The sequence below is a fragment of the Drosophila biarmipes genome, chromosome X (assembly GCF_025231255.1).
Source record: "Drosophila biarmipes strain raj3 chromosome X, RU_DBia_V1.1, whole genome shotgun sequence".
NCBI lineage: Eukaryota > Metazoa > Arthropoda > Insecta > Diptera > Drosophilidae > Drosophila > Drosophila biarmipes.
The window spans coordinates 11369704-11386814 of record NC_066611.1 but is presented as its reverse complement, the minus strand read 5'-3'; the positions used below and the strand labels follow the sequence as shown (position 1 = coordinate 11386814).

The following is a 17111-nucleotide window of genomic DNA, read 5'->3' as shown; positions in this document are numbered from 1 at the left end:
ACGTCCACTCGATTGGGGCTATCGATAGCATCCAGTTGGCATTGACTTTTCAGCATGACCGTTTGGCACAGTTCTGGTATATTTCAGCAAATGTAATTGGTATAAACGGTATATTTCCCGGAACCGGACGGTATATTCCATCGCCAATTCCGCGGTCACACTGCCGGCTGTGTAATTTTGTATAAAACACATTTATAAACTGACAATTCCCCCCTCATTTTTGCCTGCGTGCGACTCCCGAACGTGGGACTCTCGAACGGAACCGAATCCGGGACCCGCAACAGCCGCGCTTTCGCAGAAGCCGCCCGCCAGAGGGCTTTCGACACCGGAAAGCGCGAAACGCACACACGACAATATCATACCATAATCACCGCGGCCACGCTCCGCCTGGGCAAAAGCAATCCAATTCCGGCATCCGGGGCAGGCGAACCGTGTGTTCCTCGCGGGAACTGCAGGTGAGTGCGCCACTGGGCCATTGCAGCCACTCGGCTAACCCGATACCATCCCGCCATCACGCCGCAGAAGTGCAGCAAAATTAACAACCTTGGGTGAGAAGAGGCACAGGCGCCATGAGCGTGGACACGTACGCGCCCAGCTCGGCGCTCTCCTTCCTGGACATGGATGACAACGAACTGCTGCCGGGCGCCGATACGCAGCCCACGCAGTACGACTACCGCGACTTCACCATGCCCTCCACCTCGCAGAGCCAGACGCAGAACGACCAGCTGGAGCTGCACGTGAGTGTTGTGGTCTCCGACCATCGGCAGTCCCCTAACCACATACATATGTCATCCGTTACAGCCACGTCGCTCTGGCGGGGACTCGCATCCGCGGCTGGCCAGCATCACCAACGATCTGGCCGATCTGCAGTTCGAGGAGGAGGACGACGATGCGGGCAGCTCGTATGTGAAGGAGCTGCCGGCGCACGCCTGCAAGTACTGCGGCATCCATGACCCGGCCACGGTGGTCATGTGCAACAACTGCCGCAAATGGTTCTGCAACGGACGCGGCAGCACCTCCGGTTCGCACATCATCAACCATCTGGTGCGGGCCAAGCACCGCGAGGTGACGCTCCACGGCGAGGGGCCCCTGGGCGAGACCATACTGGAGTGCTACTCCTGCGGCGTGCGCAACGTCTTTGTGCTGGGCTTCATACCGGCCAAGGCCGATTCGGTGGTCGTGCTGCTCTGCCGCCAGCCGTGCGCCGCCCAGAACTCGCTGAAGGACATGAACTGGGACCAGGAGCAGTGGAAGCCGCTGATCGCCGACCGCTGCTTCCTGCCCTGGCTGGTGAAGCAGCCCAGCGAGCAGGGCCAGCTGCGTGCGCGCCAAATTTCGGCCGCCCAGATCAACAAGCTGGAGGAGCTGTGGAAGGACAATATCGAGGCCACGTTCCAGGATCTGGAGAAGCCGGGCATCGACTCGGAGCCGGCACAGGTGCTGCTGCGCTACGAGGACGGGTATCAGTACGAGAAGACCTTCGGACCGCTCGTTCGCCTCGAGGCCGACTACGACAAGAAGCTGAAGGAGTCGGCCACCCAGGAGAACATCGAGGTGCGCTGGGACGTGGGCCTGAACAAGAAGACCATCGCCTACTTCACGCTGGCCAAGACCGACTCGGACATGAAGCTGATGCACGGCGACGAGCTGCGCCTGCGCTACGTGGGCGAGCTGTACAATCCGTGGAGCGAGATCGGGCATGTGATCAAGGTGCCGGACAACTTCGGCGACGATGTCGGCCTCGAGCTGAAGACCTCGTCGAATGCGCCGGTCAAGTGCACCAGCAACTTCTCGGTGGACTTCATCTGGAAGTGCACCTCCTTCGATCGCATGACGCGCGCCCTGCGCAACTTCGCCATGGACCGCAACTCGGTGTCCAACTACATCTACTCGCGCCTGCTGGGCCACGGCCGTCCGGATGCCAACGACGAGGTGCTCTTTCGCGGCCCACAGCCCAAGCTCTACAGCGCCCCGCATCTGCCCGACCTGAATCGCAGCCAGGTGTACGCCGTGAAGCATGCGCTGCAGCGCCCGCTCTCGCTGATCCAGGGACCGCCTGGAACCGGCAAGACCGTGACCTCGGCCACCATCGTTTACCAGCTGGTGAAGCAGCACGGCGGCACTGTGTTGGTCTGTGCGCCCAGTAACACGGCCGTGGACCAGCTCACCGAGAAGATCCACCGCACAAACCTGAAGGTGGTGCGTGTATGCGCCAAGAGTCGCGAGGCCATCGACAGTCCGGTCAGCTTCCTGGCGCTGCACAACCAGATCCGCAACATGGAGACCAACTCGGAGCTGAAGAAGCTGCAGCAGCTGAAGGACGAGACCGGCGAGCTGAGCTCCGCGGATGAGAAGCGCTACCGCAGCCTGAAGCGCGGCGCCGAGAGCCAACTGCTGGAGGCGGCCGACGTCATCTGCTGCACGTGCGTGGGCGCAGGCGATGGGCGGCTGTCGCGCATCAAGTTCACCTCGATCCTGATCGACGAGTCGATGCAGTCGACGGAGCCGGAGTGCATGGTGCCGGTGGTGCTGGGCGCCAAGCAGCTGATCCTTGTGGGCGACCACTGCCAGCTGGGACCGGTGGTCATGTGCAAGAAGGCCGCTCGTGCCGGCCTCTCGCAGAGTCTCTTCGAGCGCCTCGTGGTCCTGGGCATCCGTCCGTTCCGCCTGGAGGTGCAGTACCGCATGCACCCCGAACTGTCCCAGTTCCCGTCCAACTTCTTCTACGAGGGTTCGCTGCAGAACGGCGTCTGTGCGGAGGATCGTCGCCTTAAGCTGGACTTCCCCTGGCCGCAGCCGGAGAGACCCATGTTCTTCCTGGTGACGCAGGGTCAGGAGGAGATCGCCGGATCGGGGACCTCGTTCCTCAACCGCACTGAGGCGGCCAACGTGGAAAAGATCACAACGCGATTCCTCAAGGCGGGCATCAAGCCGGAACAAATTGGAATCATCACGCCTTACGAGGGACAGCGCGCCTACCTGGTGCAGTACATGCAGTACCAGGGCAGCCTGCACTCCCGCCTTTACCAGGAGATCGAGATCGCCAGCGTGGACGCGTTCCAGGGACGCGAGAAGGACATCATTATCATGTCGTGCGTGCGCTCCAACGAGCGCCAGGGCATCGGTTTCCTGAACGATCCACGACGCCTTAACGTGGCCCTCACCCGCGCCAAGTACGGCATCATCATTGTGGGCAATCCCAAAGTGCTGGCCAAGCAGCAGCTGTGGAACCACCTGCTCAACTTCTACAAGGATCGCAAGGTGCTCGTCGAGGGCTCGCTGAATAACCTGAAGGAGTCGCTCATCCACTTCCAGAAGCCCAAGAAGCTGGTCAACAGCATGAACATCGGGGCCCACTTTATGTCCACCATGATAGCCGATGCCAAGGAGGTGATGGTGCCGGGCTCCATCTACGATCGCAGCGGTGGCTACGGCCAGGGCCGGCAGATGCCGGGTCAGGCCATGAACGGCGGCCAGTACGGCGCCGGTGGCGGTGGTCAGTACGGCGCCTCTCCCCTCGGCTACGGTGCCCCCAGCTCCAACTCTATGGGCGGCGGATTCGGCCTGGGCGCGGGCACTGGCGCTGCCGGTGGCAACAACAACTTCGGAGGCGCCGGCGGCGCTGCACCCAGCTGGGCAGCTGCCCACCTGCACCACGACTCCATCGGCTACATATCTAACGAGCACGGCGCAGCGGCACTGGGCAACATGCCGGTGCCGGTTGGCATGTTCATGAACATGAGCAATCTGCCGCCGCGGTTCTACAACCAGCACCAGCAGGCGATTATGGCGGCCAAGCAGAACCGGGCCATGCAGCAGCAGGCGGGTAACTACTCGCCGTCGAACTCTGGCATCACGTTCAGTGGCCCTGGAGTGTCCACCTTGGGCGGCATAAAGAAGTCCCAGAAGCTGGGCAAGTCGCGTGCGGCGACTGGCCAGTCTGGTGGCGGATCGGCGGCAGGAGGACCTGGTGGACAGGCGGGCACGGGCGGCGCTGCCACTCCGTTCAGCCAGCAGCCGGTGCCGCTGTCGCTGCAGATGACGCAGCCTAGCGGATTTGCTCTATCGCAGCAGCCGGAGCTGTCGCAGGACTTCGGGCAGATATCGCAGATGGATGGTTTGCTCTCCCAGGATGTGGCCTTTAACGTGGTGAGTGGGGCTAGATAGTTAGCCACCAAGATGACCCCCTTGCTTATCCCTTTCCCTGTGCTCCTTGCAGTCGGGCGAACGCAGTTTGAATCAGTTCTCACAGCCTTATTGAGAATCCGGCCGGAGGTGCACCAACTACAAACGATAACAAGCAACCCAAACGAAACAACAACAAACTCAACTTTGAAGTCATCATCAAGGAGTAGCATCAGTAGGCAGCAGGAAGAGAGCAAAGAGGACTATCACGGGAACGACAGATGCGGGAAACAATGCGACAATGCGACCTAGGAACATGAGCACGAGACGCGGGACATTAAAGACGGCGAGACGAGGAGACAGTGTGAGAGACGCAGACGGAGATTGTGATTGAGATGGAGATTGAAATGACATGGAGACGGCGATGGCGAGATGAGGAGTGAATGATTTCAAGGAGAGGAGGCGATAGAGGAGGGATGTCGAGGAATCGAACAAATCGAGATATCGAGATCACTGCAGGCAGTCAGGATGCACTGCAGCAGCCACTGCAGCAAGCAGATTATTCCCGAAGCGCCGCGGGCCATGAGGTCTTGGCCAGGCGACTGGCCACTGGCCGCTGCCGCCCGTTGGTCAGCGGAGTGCGCTCCGCGGAAGCTCGCCCACGGATGAGCCAACCTGCCAGGCTGCCAGCAGGCCGCCCTTGAAACGACGATGGACAACTTCTCGACACGTTTCCCCTTTTGTTTTGCCAACCGGGACTCGCAGCCGGTGCCTAAAACGCAATCACGCAACCACGCCCGCCCAGGACACGTATTCACCAAGTGGCTTACCTTCTAACCTTCTTGTGGCCTCCAGTGCAGCAGCCAATCTTTAGCTCCTGTTCTAACCTTCTTCCCCCAAAACAAACAAACAAAAACCAAGCAAACAAACCGGTTAACTCACACCGATCCCCCACCACATGCCCACTGTTGTTAAATTCGAAAACTTTTGGACTCTTTTTTGATTTCCGTATGCATTTGTTATCCTAACAAACACAAAAACCACAAGCAAACAAAAAAAAAAACGAGACGTAACAAGATCAAACTCAAGTAACATGGATACACAGCTTAAAATCACACGGGAACGCTGGCGGATCCCCCGAAGCGGATGCAAGTTTCCAGCGCGGATTGGAAACCGGACGATCGGTACGGATCGTTCCGATCGTGCGGACACACGACACACACCCCACATACACAATAATCAGCATACCTTACAATCGACGAAATGGAGGATCAAGATCAGAAAAGGTTAATATTAATTAATATTAATGCAGTTACAGATGCCTGTTAATTGTTTTTAAAACGATATGAAAATGGTATATTTTTTCTATATATTGTGAGTTAATTCTTCCCACGCGACTCTTTGATTCAAGAAAATGAAACATTTTTTTTTGCAAATTCTAAATAAAGAATTTAAGTTTTCCCTTGCGAAAAACAAATAACTCCCGAGTGTCCTGCTCCCCGGGGGACATTATGCCAGAACTCTGCATGGTTTGTGTTGTTTATTTTACAGAACTTGCAGTTTTACACTTTCGGGTGACATTTTGTTTTCAAAAGACACAAGCCGCGGGAGGCGCGATCGCACCCCTTTCGCGGATGTTTACAATCATTGTGGAGTTCGTTTCAAACACTTTGGGCTTGTAAAAGCATAAATAAATGAATATGATAACATTTAACAGGGTGAGAATGCATTTTCGAGCCTATTGAAATTCGATTCCAATACGGTTTTCACAATTTTCTCTTGGAATTCTGCTCTTGCCTTCGGTGAATTTCAATTTACAAGGTTTTTGGTTCTGATTTAACATTTTTGGACATTTTATTTATGATTTTTTTTTGCTATTTTCTTCATATGCTCGCAAGTACCTGGAAAAAGGCGTTTAGTTAGGCCACATTGGCAGCTGCCGTTTCGGCAAAGGTCGAGGGTGCTTCCGGGATCAGCCTGCTGGACATGGCGGCGGCACCGCCTCCTCCCCCACTCCGCTGCTGGCCGGGATTGGGGTGGTGCAGCTGCTGCTCGAACGACGACGACGCCGGCTGCTGGGGGGCGAAGTTCTCTGGGGCGTGGTGGATGGGCCGGAAGACGGTGGCCAGGTCGAGGGTGTGGTCCAGGCGACGGGCCGAGGCCAGGAACACAGCCTTCACGCGCTCGAACGTGGCGTGGTCGTAGACGGAGCGCGCCGTGTTGGACAGGTCGAAGGGCTCCTCGATGTTGAGCTCCTTCCACTGGTAGACGTCGTTCTTGGGGCTCTTGGCCATGCGGCAGGTGGACACGGGGAGGACGCCGCCGGTGCGGATGGAGATGGCCAGGTTCCGGAAGCTACAGAAACGCGATCATAAATCACAGAAATATCAAAAATAATGATCGTAGGTGTTTTGGTATAATCTGATAGGGTAATCCTCTAGGATTTACTATAAATATATTAAAATAAATCGAGATGATAGAATAATCCGATCTGTAATCGGTATAAATAACGATTATTTGTAAGGTTTATATGATTATTCAAAAGCCTGTTAAGATTTGCTCTCAAGTATATGTGCGCAAAAAAAAAGGCTTATGTTAGGCCTAATACTATGGTATTTTTCCTGTTTGTTCTAAAGAATTCGCGTTTTAATTTGTTGAAGAATTGGTATATGATTTTTGAATGTTAAGACTATGCCGATGTGTTTTGCTAAACAAAAAAGTGAATTAAGTATAAATAAAATTTGTATAATTATAAAGAAACATACAAAAAAATATCTCAAATATGTGATCAAAAAAAGGAGCAAATGAGTTATCTTGGTATATTATCATGGTATTTTTTCTCTTTGTTCTAAAGAATTCGCGTTTTAATTTTTTGAAGAATTGGTACATGTTTTATAAACGTTAAGACTACGCCGTTATGTTTTGCTAAACAAGAAAGTAAACCAAGTACAACTCTTATTTCTATAATAATAAGGAAATCCTATAAAGAAAACATCTTAAATATTTGGTTAAAAAAGGAACAAACGAGTTATTTTGGTATATTATCATACTCTTTTTTCTCTTTTGTCCCAAGAATTCGCGTTCTCATTCAGTTGAAGAATTGGTATATGCTTTCAGGTGTTTAAAACTAGCATATCATAATATTTTCCTACACTTTCTATATCTTAAGGGTCCAAGATCGAAACAGAACTCACTCAAAGCTACTGTAGTACTTGAAGAACCCTAGCAGGTGCTCGCCGAGCGTCTGGTTGTTCAGCGCCTGGTAGGGCTCGATCGGTTCGATGAGGTCCAGATCCAGGCAGTCCTGTGGGCCCAGCTGGAACTTCTCCGGATACAGGGTGTGCAGGCAGGGCAGCACGTGGGGCACGCAGGCGTGCTGCAGGTAGTGGAGCACCATCAGCACCAGCGAGTAGCTGGATATGGTCATGCGCTTGGCGTCGTTGATGTCGTGGTACTGGGCCCAGAGCTTCACAATCACCACCAAAGGTCGTGTCCGCCAATCCACTAAGATAGTACATTTATAAATAAAAATACATAATTTAATTTAAGTATTAATCATAGACTTGTTTTCCACTAGATTAAAGACTAGTATTAATTAGAATTGACAGAAAATATGAGAAAGGGAAAATACCGCAAATACAATCTGAAAATCTATCCGTAACATTAAAAAACACTTCATCGTCGAACGAACTAGTTAAAATACTAGAACTGAGTATATTTCATGATCTTGGTGTACACCTATCACTCAAAATAATACTTACTTGCAATGTAGGGCTTTTGAGTTGGGTTTCTAACCGATTTCCTCATAAAGGGATATACATACTTACTTGCACCCAAGGTGTATATCACATATATGGACGGATTTTTAAGACATTTACGGACAGGCACTCAGTCAATCATAAGAGGTTGAGCTGTTTGAGAGGATTTCAGTGACAAATATCAGAAGAACATGAAGAAAGATAGCTACACAAGTATGATATATCAATAGATGGACCTAGAATCTTACGTTGGGCGTAGAGCTGCAGCAGATAGGTGTTTTTGATACCCACGCAGTTGTTGAAGTTCAGATCGACCTCGATGCCATTGGTGATATCTTTGAATCGCAGTATGGGCACCCTCGCCTCGATCAGATTGAAGTCCTGGAAGACCTCTGCAAGAGAAAGTCGTTCAGTTCCGAAGAATGGTGTGGATTATGGGATTGGCTACCCGTGTCCTTCAGCACTGCATTGAACAGGGTGAGGATGATCAGGGCCTCGGTTCGCTTCTCGTTGTGGAAGTGGTGGTGCTGGTGGTAGTGCTGCTGGTGGAGATGGGCCCCCTGCTCGGGCAGCAGGCACATGTCGATGTCGGAGGAGTCCGTTCCAAAGCCCGTGATCGTCGAGCCCACCAGGCAGATGCGGTACCTCTCGAACATGGGCTGCTGTTAATAAAATATGATTATTCATTAAAGTTGTGCTGCTCTATTTTATGTATATTATATATGGGTTATATGTATGATATGTAAGTTGATAAGTCGTTTTTAATATATGATATATATAATAGTGGTGTCATACATAGGGTTTTAGTACTTTAATATTAAATGGTTTGCCATTGTATGATATATAGGGTTTAGGTGGCATAATAATATACGATATACTTTAGTTGTTAGATGTAGATGGTTTAGTACTACAATAAAATATGATATATATTATAGATGTATGATATATAGGGTTTTAGTGTTTTAATAATATTTGATGACATGTAGGGTTTCAGTGCTATAATAAAATATGACATATTTTCTAGTATTATGATATAAAGGGTTTTAGTTCTTAAATAATACATGATATATGTATATTATAGTGATATGGTATATGGGGTTTTAGTGTTTTCATTTTATGTGATATGTATTTTAGTTGTATGATATACATTATAGTTATATAGGGTTTTAGTACATTAATATTAAATGGTTTACCATTGTATGATATATAGGGTTTAAGTGGCATAGTAATATATGATATACTTTAGTTGTTTGATATGAAGGGTTTTAGTGCTATAATAAAATATGGTATATTTTATAGATGTATGATTTATAGGGCTTTAGTGCTACCATAAAATATGATATATTTAAAAGATAAATCATATATAGGGGTTTAGTGTTTTAATATTATTTGATAAATATTATATATTTTCTAGTTTTCTGATATATAGAAAATATATATATAATAATATTTGATATACATTATAATTTTATAATATATATAGAGTTTTAGTGCTATAATGAAACATGATACATTTTTTGGTTTATGATATATAGGGTTTTAGTGTTTTTATAATATATGATATATATGATTTTTAGTGCTGCACTAATATATAATATATATTATACTTATGTTAAATATGGGGTTATATTGTTTAATAATATATGATATTTGTATAGGATTTTACTGCTTTAATAATATATGATATTTACTATAGTTGTATTATATATAAGGCTTTAGGGCTATAATAACGCAAAACATATATTTTAGTTGTATGTTTTATAGGGTTTTCTTGGTTGAATAATAAATGAAATGAACTACAGTGTATGCTAGTTGGACTTTCACTTACATTCATCCAGAGGAAGAGGTATCGCCAGAGACGCATCTTCATCTTGAACTTCTTGTGCGTCTGCTGGGCCCCCCGAAATCTCTTCCAGATCTCGGCAGACAGCTTGTCGTACTTGCACATGCAGATGAGCTTCTCCGGCGTGACGGCCACCTCGACGTTTCGCGCCTGCGCCAAGTAGCGATCGGGGGGCAGGAGCAGCTCGTACCAGGGTGTTAATCCTCCTGCTCCTCCTCCTCCGCCCCCTCCTGTGGCTCCTATCGTTGGTGTGGGCGATGAGATGGGTGGATGCGGCGGCGGCGGCGGTGGTCGGTGGGGCACATAGGAGTTCATGGCATGCCCATTCATCTGCCCATGGGGATGGTGGTTGGCGAGCGGCGGAGGATGTTGCTGGTGCAGGGGGTGCATCTCGGCCAGGTGTGGGGAGAGCTGGGCGGATCCCAGGGCGCTGGGCGTGGGCGATATGGAGAGGTGGCCTCCATGGCCCAAGCTGAAAGTAAATACTATATTGGCTTCATCCTAGGAAGCCCAATTCGCACTTACCGACTGCGGTTGCTGGTGCTGCTCCAGTGGGATTCACTGCCCAGCGAGGAAGAGGAGAGCGCCGGCGACACGGGCCGCAGTCCAACCGCATTGCCATCCTTGTTGTGGGGGGAGGTGCCCGAGCCCGTTCCATTTCCGCTCAGGCTGCAGCTGGATCCGTAGGAGGCCGGGTAGCAGGGCGAACTGGAGTGCGGCCACACGGGAGCTGGACGCGCCTGGTGACCCAATCCCGGATTGCAGAAGCCCTCGGCAAAGTGGAAGAACATCTGTGGCGGCGGCGGTGGCGGAGGCTGCGACATGGAGCAGGCCGGGGTCAGGTGCGACTGCTGCTGTGGCTGCTGCTGGTGTGGAATAACAAAGGAGCCCGCCTGGTTGTAACTGGGACTCGTGGTCACCGACTGGTCGCCACTGGCGGCCGCCGCCGTTATGGCCTCGTCCAGCTGGGCGCAGCTGATCATTTTGGTGGGCGTCGAGGTGGTGGTCACCGGCGAGAGCAGGCCATGGGGACCAATCATGGCCAGCGGTGGCGGGGCGAACATGTTGCGCACATGGTTCGTTGGCGCCGGCAGTGCAGGAGCGGATAGGGAGCGCAGCGGAGCAGGAGGCAGGCCCCTCTCCACGGTGGCAGTTGGCGTTGTGGCCGATGCGGGGGTTATGGAAATGCTCGGCTTGCTCAGCAGCGAGGACTTCACCACCGGGGTGGCTCCCGCTCCAGCTCCGTCGGTTGCGCTTGCCTCCATGTCCACATGGATGTAGGTGAGGTTGTAGAGGTTCTGGTGCTCGGAACGCGTCGGCGTGGAGCCCGTCTCGCCGGCCAGCGGGTGATAGTTGTGCTGGTAGTAGCCGTTCTTGTTGCTCCCGCCCTGCATACGGCGGTGCATGGCGTTGAAGTTGCTGCTGGTCAGGATCTCGATGCTCTTCTGCTGCTGGTGCGGATGGTGGTGGTGCTGCTGTTGCTGCTGCTGCTGCTGCTGTGCCGAGGAGGATCTGTCCGTGGGATCGCCATTCTTGCCCGGCGGGCTGTAGTGCATCTTCTTCTGGTTGATGCCGCTGCTGTGGCTGCTGTTGTCGCTGTTCTTCCGCCGGAAGTGCGAGTTGCCCATCCCCTGCTGGTGCGGGTGCAGCTGCTGGGCGTGATGCTGCTGCTGCTGCTGCTGCTGCTGGTGCTGGTGCTGATGCTGGTACTGCTGGTAGGCATTCTGGGCATTGCGGTAGCGCTGCTGCTGCTGCTGGTAGCCATTCCCTACCGACTGGTGGCCATATTGCTGCCTCGAGTAGTTGCCGTTGCTGTTGCCGTTGCTGTTGCTGTTGCTGTTGCCGCTGCTGATGTGATTGCTGCTGCCTGTGTTGCTGTTGCTGCTGCTGTTGCCTGTGTTGCCGCTGATGAGATTGCCGTTGTTGCTGGCATTGCTGCTGCTGCTGCTGCTGTGCTGGGTGGGCTTCTCGCTGCTCTCGGGCAGCAGTTCCTTCTGCAGGAAGGAGGCGATGGTCAGCTGCTTGGGCTGCGAGTAGTAGTACGGGTAGTAGTTGTGCTGCTGGTGCTGCTGGTAGCCCGAGTTGCGTCTGTGCTCGAAGGACAGGCTCTGCTGTTGCTGCTGCTGCTCGGATGCAGCGGCTGCGGCGGCAGAAACCACTGCTGCAACCGTCTCCTTCTGAAATAGATTGATAGATAATATATATTAGCAACTTTAACGCCTGTTGCTCACATCTTTCAGCTGGCTGGCGCTTGGCTGCGGGTAATTGGTTTTCCAGAAGCTGAGGGGCTGCTGGCGCGGTCGCTGCTTCGCCGTCTGGTCCTGCTCCGGGTCCTGGCCCTTCGCCAGGGATGTCTCCGCGCTGGCGCTCCCTGAGCTCGATCCCGTCGTTGAGGCACTGGTGTTGCAGGCATCTGTTGCTGCTGCATCCGCCTCCGTCGCCTCTGCTGCAGCATCCGGGTTTCGGGACTCCGGATCCTTGCGATAGTAGGCTGCAGTTGCCTCTGCCGACGACGAGTTGCGCTTCTTGGTGCTACTGCTGTTGCTGTTGCTATTTCTGCAGCCGACGCTGTTGCTGTTGCTGCCGCTGCTGTTGTCGTTGGGCCACTTGGCTGGCTTGGCCGCCATCCTGTTGCTGCTGCCGCCGTTGTTGTTGCTGTCGCTGGCCTTGCCATCGGCAACTTGTTGCAAGATATTTTGATTCTTCATCAGCACATTGTTGTTGTTCAGGGCTTGCTGATCCTGCTGCTGCTGGCGCTGGTAGTAGGCAGATTGCTGCTGTTGTTGCTGCTGCACGTTGTTGCTGCTGCTGCTGCTGCCGCTGTTGCCAAAGTACTTTTTGCGTGCCCACGAGTGACTGTTGTTGCAATAGTGCAGTTGCTGCTGCTGCTGGCCCTTGTTGGACTCGCTGTTGCTGCTGTTGTTGCTGTTGCTGCCGCTGTGGCAGCTGCTCACCTGGCGCAGCAGATTGGCCGTCTTGTGGTTGTACTTGCCGAACTTCAGGTGGCACTGTCCCGCCTTGGAGCCCGGCGATCCATTGGACATGCGGGACCGGAACTCGAGTTGCTGCTGCTGCTGTTGCTGCTGCACGGGCGTGTTGCACGTTGCTGTGGCGCTGCTCTCGGCAACATCTGCGGCAAAGATCTTCATGTCGCCGGAAATTCGGGTGGTGAACATGGAATCCTTTTGTGTGGCGACCGTGACTCGAGTTTTGGGTATAAAAAATTGCTCGGCACGAATCGCTTGGTATTTGCTTACGACTAAATTTAAGTTAGGTTTAAATTACGTTTAATTTTTTTACTTTCTTTTTGGAATTCGAAAACTTTTCTGATTTTTTATTGTTTTTTTTTTTTGTTTCTTTTTATTTTGTTGAATATTTTGTATGTCTTTTGTGTATTTTTATGGGTTTTCTTTTTGTTTTTTATTTTTTTGTTTCGTTTTCTTACTTTTTTTTAACGCTTTAGTTACTTTGACACTTTATTTCATTTCAGGATTTTTTATTTATAAGGCTGACTTTCACTTTTTTACGGCCACCAGTGTAAAGTACCGTAGTTCCACACACACACACTCCTGTCTCTCGTATACTGTGGTCTCCTCTCTTGCTCTCCTCCCCGGTTTCCTTTTCCTCTCCTTCGCCGTGTGTGAGGGGGCGGCGAAAAAGAGCCGTTAGCCTAGTGCGGGGAGCGCCGAAATTGCAACGCAAAGTGGGCAAAATAAAAAGGGGGAAAGAGCCCGGCCACTGCGCAAAAGAGAAGGAGCGATAAGTGGCCCGAAAGGGGAATCGCAGGCGAGGGAAAGCCCGGAAAACCCGGAAAACTCACCAAGCCCCGGGGGCGCTGCAATTCTCCCGGACACGGGATCGGAGGCGGGACAAAACGGTGCCTATCTTGTTGAGCGATCTCTGCACTGCTCCGTTTTCAATGGCATCCGACCACACACACTTTCCACATCAATTCTAACATTCATAAAAAACTAAAACTGCGCCCAAAACGCTCTGAAATCAGCTAGCAACTACCGTGCTGAGCGGCCTTCGATTCGGTCCCCACGATACCATCTTGGGATCGCGCTCTGGATCTCCACTCATCGATAGTGTCCCGGGAAGAATCGATTGACACTCCTCCACAGCCTTAACCCTCTTCTTTCTCGTTTTTCTTGCGTTTTAAAAAATAATAAACTCATTTTTTGAAACATTTTCGAAAATTCTAGGGCTTAATGCCAATATACTGGAAAATAAGCATCAAACTCAGTATTGTATAGCCAGAAGACCGATTTTTTATGGATTTTAGTTTTTCATATTATTTTCCCACCAATTTTCCGATCATTCCTATGTCAGCTATACGATATAGTCGTCCGATTTTGATAAAATTTAATTCGAAATTCAAAACCAATTAAAAAATGTTATTTCCAAGCGTAGGAGGTTATGTATATGTTAAAAATATGTTTTTTTTTCGAATATAATTTGTTCATATTATTTTCCAGCGAATTTTCCGATCGTTCCTATGGCAGCTATATGATATAATCGTCTGATTTTGATAAAATTTAATTCGAAATTCAGAACTAATTAAGAAATAGAATTTGCAAGCGTAGGAGGTTATATGTTAAAAAACAATTAAGATATCACTTTTTTTTAAATAGTTCCTTTGGGAGCTATAAGATATAGTTGTCCGATCCTGCTGGCTCCGACTTATATACTTCCTGCAATAGAAAGAAGACTTTTGGGAAAGTTTCAGCCCGATAGCTTTAAAGCTGAGAGATTAGTTTGCGTAGAAACGGACGGACACACGGACGGACAAACGGACATAGAATATATATACTCTATGGGGTCGGAAACGTCTCCTTCTGCAAGGGTATATGTATAGCAAAAAGACCGACTGTTTTGAATAGCCTGCCAAAATTGCTAACGATCCCAATCACTTTAAGCATAGTTAATTTTTAGACCAATTTTCCAATTTTTTGTAAGGTGTTTATTTACAAAAAAAAATAAAAAGTAAAAAATTTTTAGGTTTTGGTCCCAACGATATATGACATTCCCCATTCTTACTATTATTTGCCTTCTTAAGACCAAAACACTGATCATTTTTTTCGGAAAATGGTACTACGATTTTTTAAAAATACCTTTTGAAGGTTTTCAATCATAGTTTACCGAAATCAAGGCGTACTGTGGCACTCCTCACGCTGTTTGCCCTCAGAGTATAGCTTTCCATACATAATATTACCATCATTTATATTATAATATACTATTCCAAGCCCAGAGACCATAAAGAAGTCATTTTAAAACGGTTTTACTTAAAGAAGTCAACAATGTGGCGAAGGCCTGGTTTTACTACTACTAAGGTAACTGGGATCAGTACCGATTGAACAGCGACTTCCAAAATAGACGAGCGGGCAGCATGGAGTCGCGTGCTACGCAGCTTTTGTGGGTTAACCTAGGGGATGGGAAAAGCATGCGTTAATGTGTGATGCAACAGTGATACCCCTGGCAAAAAGGGCGATTACAGGCGACTTACAGGAAGTTGGCGCGACGCAGGCGCTCCAGATAGCCGTCCGTCGCCACGGCGGAGAGGAAGATCTTGGGCACCAGCGGCGGCACCGGGTCCTTGAGCTGCCTGGCCAGCTTGAGGTGCGCGTTGGCGGAGCTGGCCACCTCGAAGATGCACTCCTCGACGCCCTTGTCGTCGCTCTGGCAGCGGATGATGCGCTCCTGGCTGACGCCATGGCGAATGAGCACCTCGAGCGGCACGCAGGCCGCCTGCTGACGTCCCGCCAGCGGGATGGCCCGCAGCAGGGTGGCGATGCCCTGGGCCTTGCCCAGGTGCGAGGCCGCGTGGTCCACCTGCAGGTCGCGCACTCCGGCCACCTCCAGCAGCAGGAGCAGCAGCGAGGAGAAGGTCTGTTCGGCGTACTCCTCCAGCTCGCGAATGGTCTCGAAGCCATGGGTGGGCGGGCGCTCGCGGGCCGTCACCAGGCGGCGCAAGTACACCTTGTTCAGCTTGCGGCTGCCCACCGTGTGCTTCAGTTCGCGCAGCACGGGCTGGTCCTCCACGTACGAGCGCTGGGACTCCGGCTCGAAGCACTTGTCTATGGAGTCGTGCCAGAACTTGAGGCGCAGCTTGGCGATTTGCGGCTCTATTTGCTGGGGAAGATAAATTACCAAAGTTATTTGATTTTGGCACATCAGCTGATGGGCATTAATTATTATCTAAGCAGATAGGGTTATATAATTTATGGTTATTCCATAAGAAGTTTCATTTTTTCTTATAGCCCATATGCTGAGCTATCTTTATATTGTATGTTTGTTTGATTTCGCTTCCTAAGAAAGCTGCCTGCTAAAAACAGCATGTTTATAAGGATAATATTGCGGATACTTAGGTTTTTAGAGGGTAGAGTATGGAAATATGTAGAGGTATTTTCTCTTATCATTTGGAAAGGCAAGATAATGTAAAGAATACAGAACTTAGGGGTAGACCCGTAGTGTTTGAAGGAGAAAAGATTTCGAAACATGTGTGGAAGCCAAAGAGGGATAAAGGCCAATATCTAAAGGACCTCCTCCTTGAACTTCTCAAGGTATCATGTTTTAGGATTTAAAACACTGGGCATTAGAGGTGGGCTCTCTACAAGCAGGAGGTGAAGGAGCTTCTGAAGCGTGGGCCAAAGGTTCGCCCTAGCTGGGAAGAAATCCCCATGACTGTGGATGCCCCACTCACATGGCCGCTGACCGATCTGGAGACCTCCACATTGAATGCCCGCAGGGCGAAGGCGGCTCGTCGCAGTTCCCGAGGCAGCAGCAGGGTGCACAGGTAGTTCTCGTAGTCATACTTCCTAGTGGAGCAAATGGATCACTCGAGTGGATAACCTACGGAACTTCCCATTGAGCTACTTACTCCACCAGGCTCATGCAGTGCTTGGCGCCGAAGCCATTCTTATCCACTGCGCCCGTTCCTTCCTCCGGGGCAGTGGGGCTGGGCTTGGCCTCCTGGTGGACACCGGCATGTCCAAGTCCAGTGGTTTCTTGGCCGGACTTGCCGTTGAATAACAACCGACCATTCCAATTTCGCACCAGGCGCCGCATATGTGCTTCTTCTTCTTCCCACCAGTCGACTGAACATATGCCGGGCAGCGTTGCCAGATGGCTCTTATTTTCAAGTGCCAAAACCACATTTGGGGTATTCCCTCAAATTAAAGCAACTAATTTGACATTTACTTCGAAAGTTCAAAACCCAGCTTAAAATGGAAATAAATAAAAGATGTAGCCTTAGTTAATATACATAGCTTATTATAACTGCGTTTTATTTTTTAATTCGCAACGCAAATTGGAATTAAATGCAGATAATACCAAAGTAGTATATATAAAATTACCCTTTTCCGACAATAAAATACATTTTTAAA

General features: G+C 50.3%; 3 protein-coding genes across 4 annotated transcripts; 1 reads left to right on the top strand and 2 right to left on the bottom strand.

Annotated features, from left to right (window-relative positions):
* Positions 1-132: 132 nt before the first annotated feature.
* LOC108025766 (regulator of nonsense transcripts 1 homolog) lies at positions 133-5605 on the top strand. Its single transcript, XM_017096361.3, has 4 exons — positions 133-455; positions 523-737; positions 802-4149; positions 4220-5605. The coding sequence occupies exons 2-4, from the start codon at positions 570-572 to the stop codon at positions 4259-4261; spliced, it is 3558 nt and encodes a 1185-aa protein (XP_016951850.1). The 5' UTR covers positions 133-455; positions 523-569; the 3' UTR covers positions 4262-5605.
* Positions 5606-5648: 43 nt separating this feature from the next.
* Positions 5649-13789, bottom strand: LOC108025767 (poly(A) RNA polymerase gld-2 homolog B). 2 transcript variants are annotated; one of them, XM_044092951.2, is made up of 8 exons: positions 13547-13789; positions 11958-13464; positions 10252-11903; positions 9712-10198; positions 8332-8545; positions 8132-8275; positions 7320-7629; positions 5649-6480 (listed from the first exon to the last, which is right to left on the bottom strand). In XM_044092951.2, exons 2-8 carry the CDS (start codon positions 12900-12902, stop codon positions 6045-6047), a joined length of 4188 nt encoding a protein of 1395 aa, XP_043948886.2. In that variant the 5' UTR covers positions 12903-13464; positions 13547-13789; the 3' UTR covers positions 5649-6044. The 2 variants fall into 2 exon arrangements, with proteins under 2 accessions (XP_043948886.2, XP_043948887.2); XM_044092952.2 differs by having other exon boundaries at positions 10252-11900.
* Positions 13790-14991: 1202 nt separating this feature from the next.
* On the bottom strand, positions 14992-16834 carry LOC108025621 (NADH dehydrogenase (ubiquinone) complex I, assembly factor 6 homolog). The gene is made up of 4 exons (XM_017096157.3): positions 16607-16834; positions 16430-16544; positions 15233-15858; positions 14992-15151 (listed from the first exon to the last, which is right to left on the bottom strand). The coding sequence occupies exons 1-4, from the start codon at positions 16792-16794 to the stop codon at positions 15070-15072; spliced, it is 1011 nt and encodes a 336-aa protein (XP_016951646.1). The 5' UTR covers positions 16795-16834; the 3' UTR covers positions 14992-15069.
* Positions 16835-17111: the final 277 nt, after the last annotated feature.

What these genes read in the sequence shown, in the direction of transcription:
- LOC108025767 (XM_044092951.2), bottom strand. Translation starts at nt 12,902, where the DNA reads ATGTTCACCACCCGAATTTCCGGCGACATGAAGATCTTTGCCGCAGAT. An exon ending in AGCACCAGCAACCGCAGTCG is followed by an intron (nt 10,199 to 10,251) that starts GTAAGTGCGAAT and finishes ATTTACTTTCAG; the next exon opens with CTTGGGCCATGGAGGCCACC. An exon ending in ACCTCTTCCTCTGGATGAAT is followed by an intron (nt 8,546 to 9,711) that starts GTAAGTGAAAGT and finishes TTTTATTAACAG; the next exon opens with CAGCCCATGTTCGAGAGGTA.
- LOC108025766 (XM_017096361.3), top strand. Translation starts at nt 570, where the DNA reads ATGAGCGTGGACACGTACGCGCCCAGCTCGGCGCTCTCCTTCCTGGAC. An exon ending in ACGACCAGCTGGAGCTGCAC is followed by an intron (nt 738 to 801) that starts GTGAGTGTTGTG and finishes CATCCGTTACAG; the next exon opens with CCACGTCGCTCTGGCGGGGA. An exon ending in AGGATGTGGCCTTTAACGTG is followed by an intron (nt 4,150 to 4,219) that starts GTGAGTGGGGCT and finishes TGCTCCTTGCAG; the next exon opens with TCGGGCGAACGCAGTTTGAA.
- LOC108025621 (XM_017096157.3), bottom strand. Translation starts at nt 16,794, where the DNA reads ATGCGGCGCCTGGTGCGAAATTGGAATGGTCGGTTGTTATTCAACGGC. An exon ending in CCAGATCGGTCAGCGGCCAT is followed by an intron (nt 15,859 to 16,429) that starts GTGAGTGGGGCA and finishes TATCTTCCCCAG; the next exon opens with CAAATAGAGCCGCAAATCGC. An exon ending in CTGCGTCGCGCCAACTTCCT is followed by an intron (nt 15,152 to 15,232) that starts GTAAGTCGCCTG and finishes CCCATCCCCTAG; the next exon opens with GTTAACCCACAAAAGCTGCG.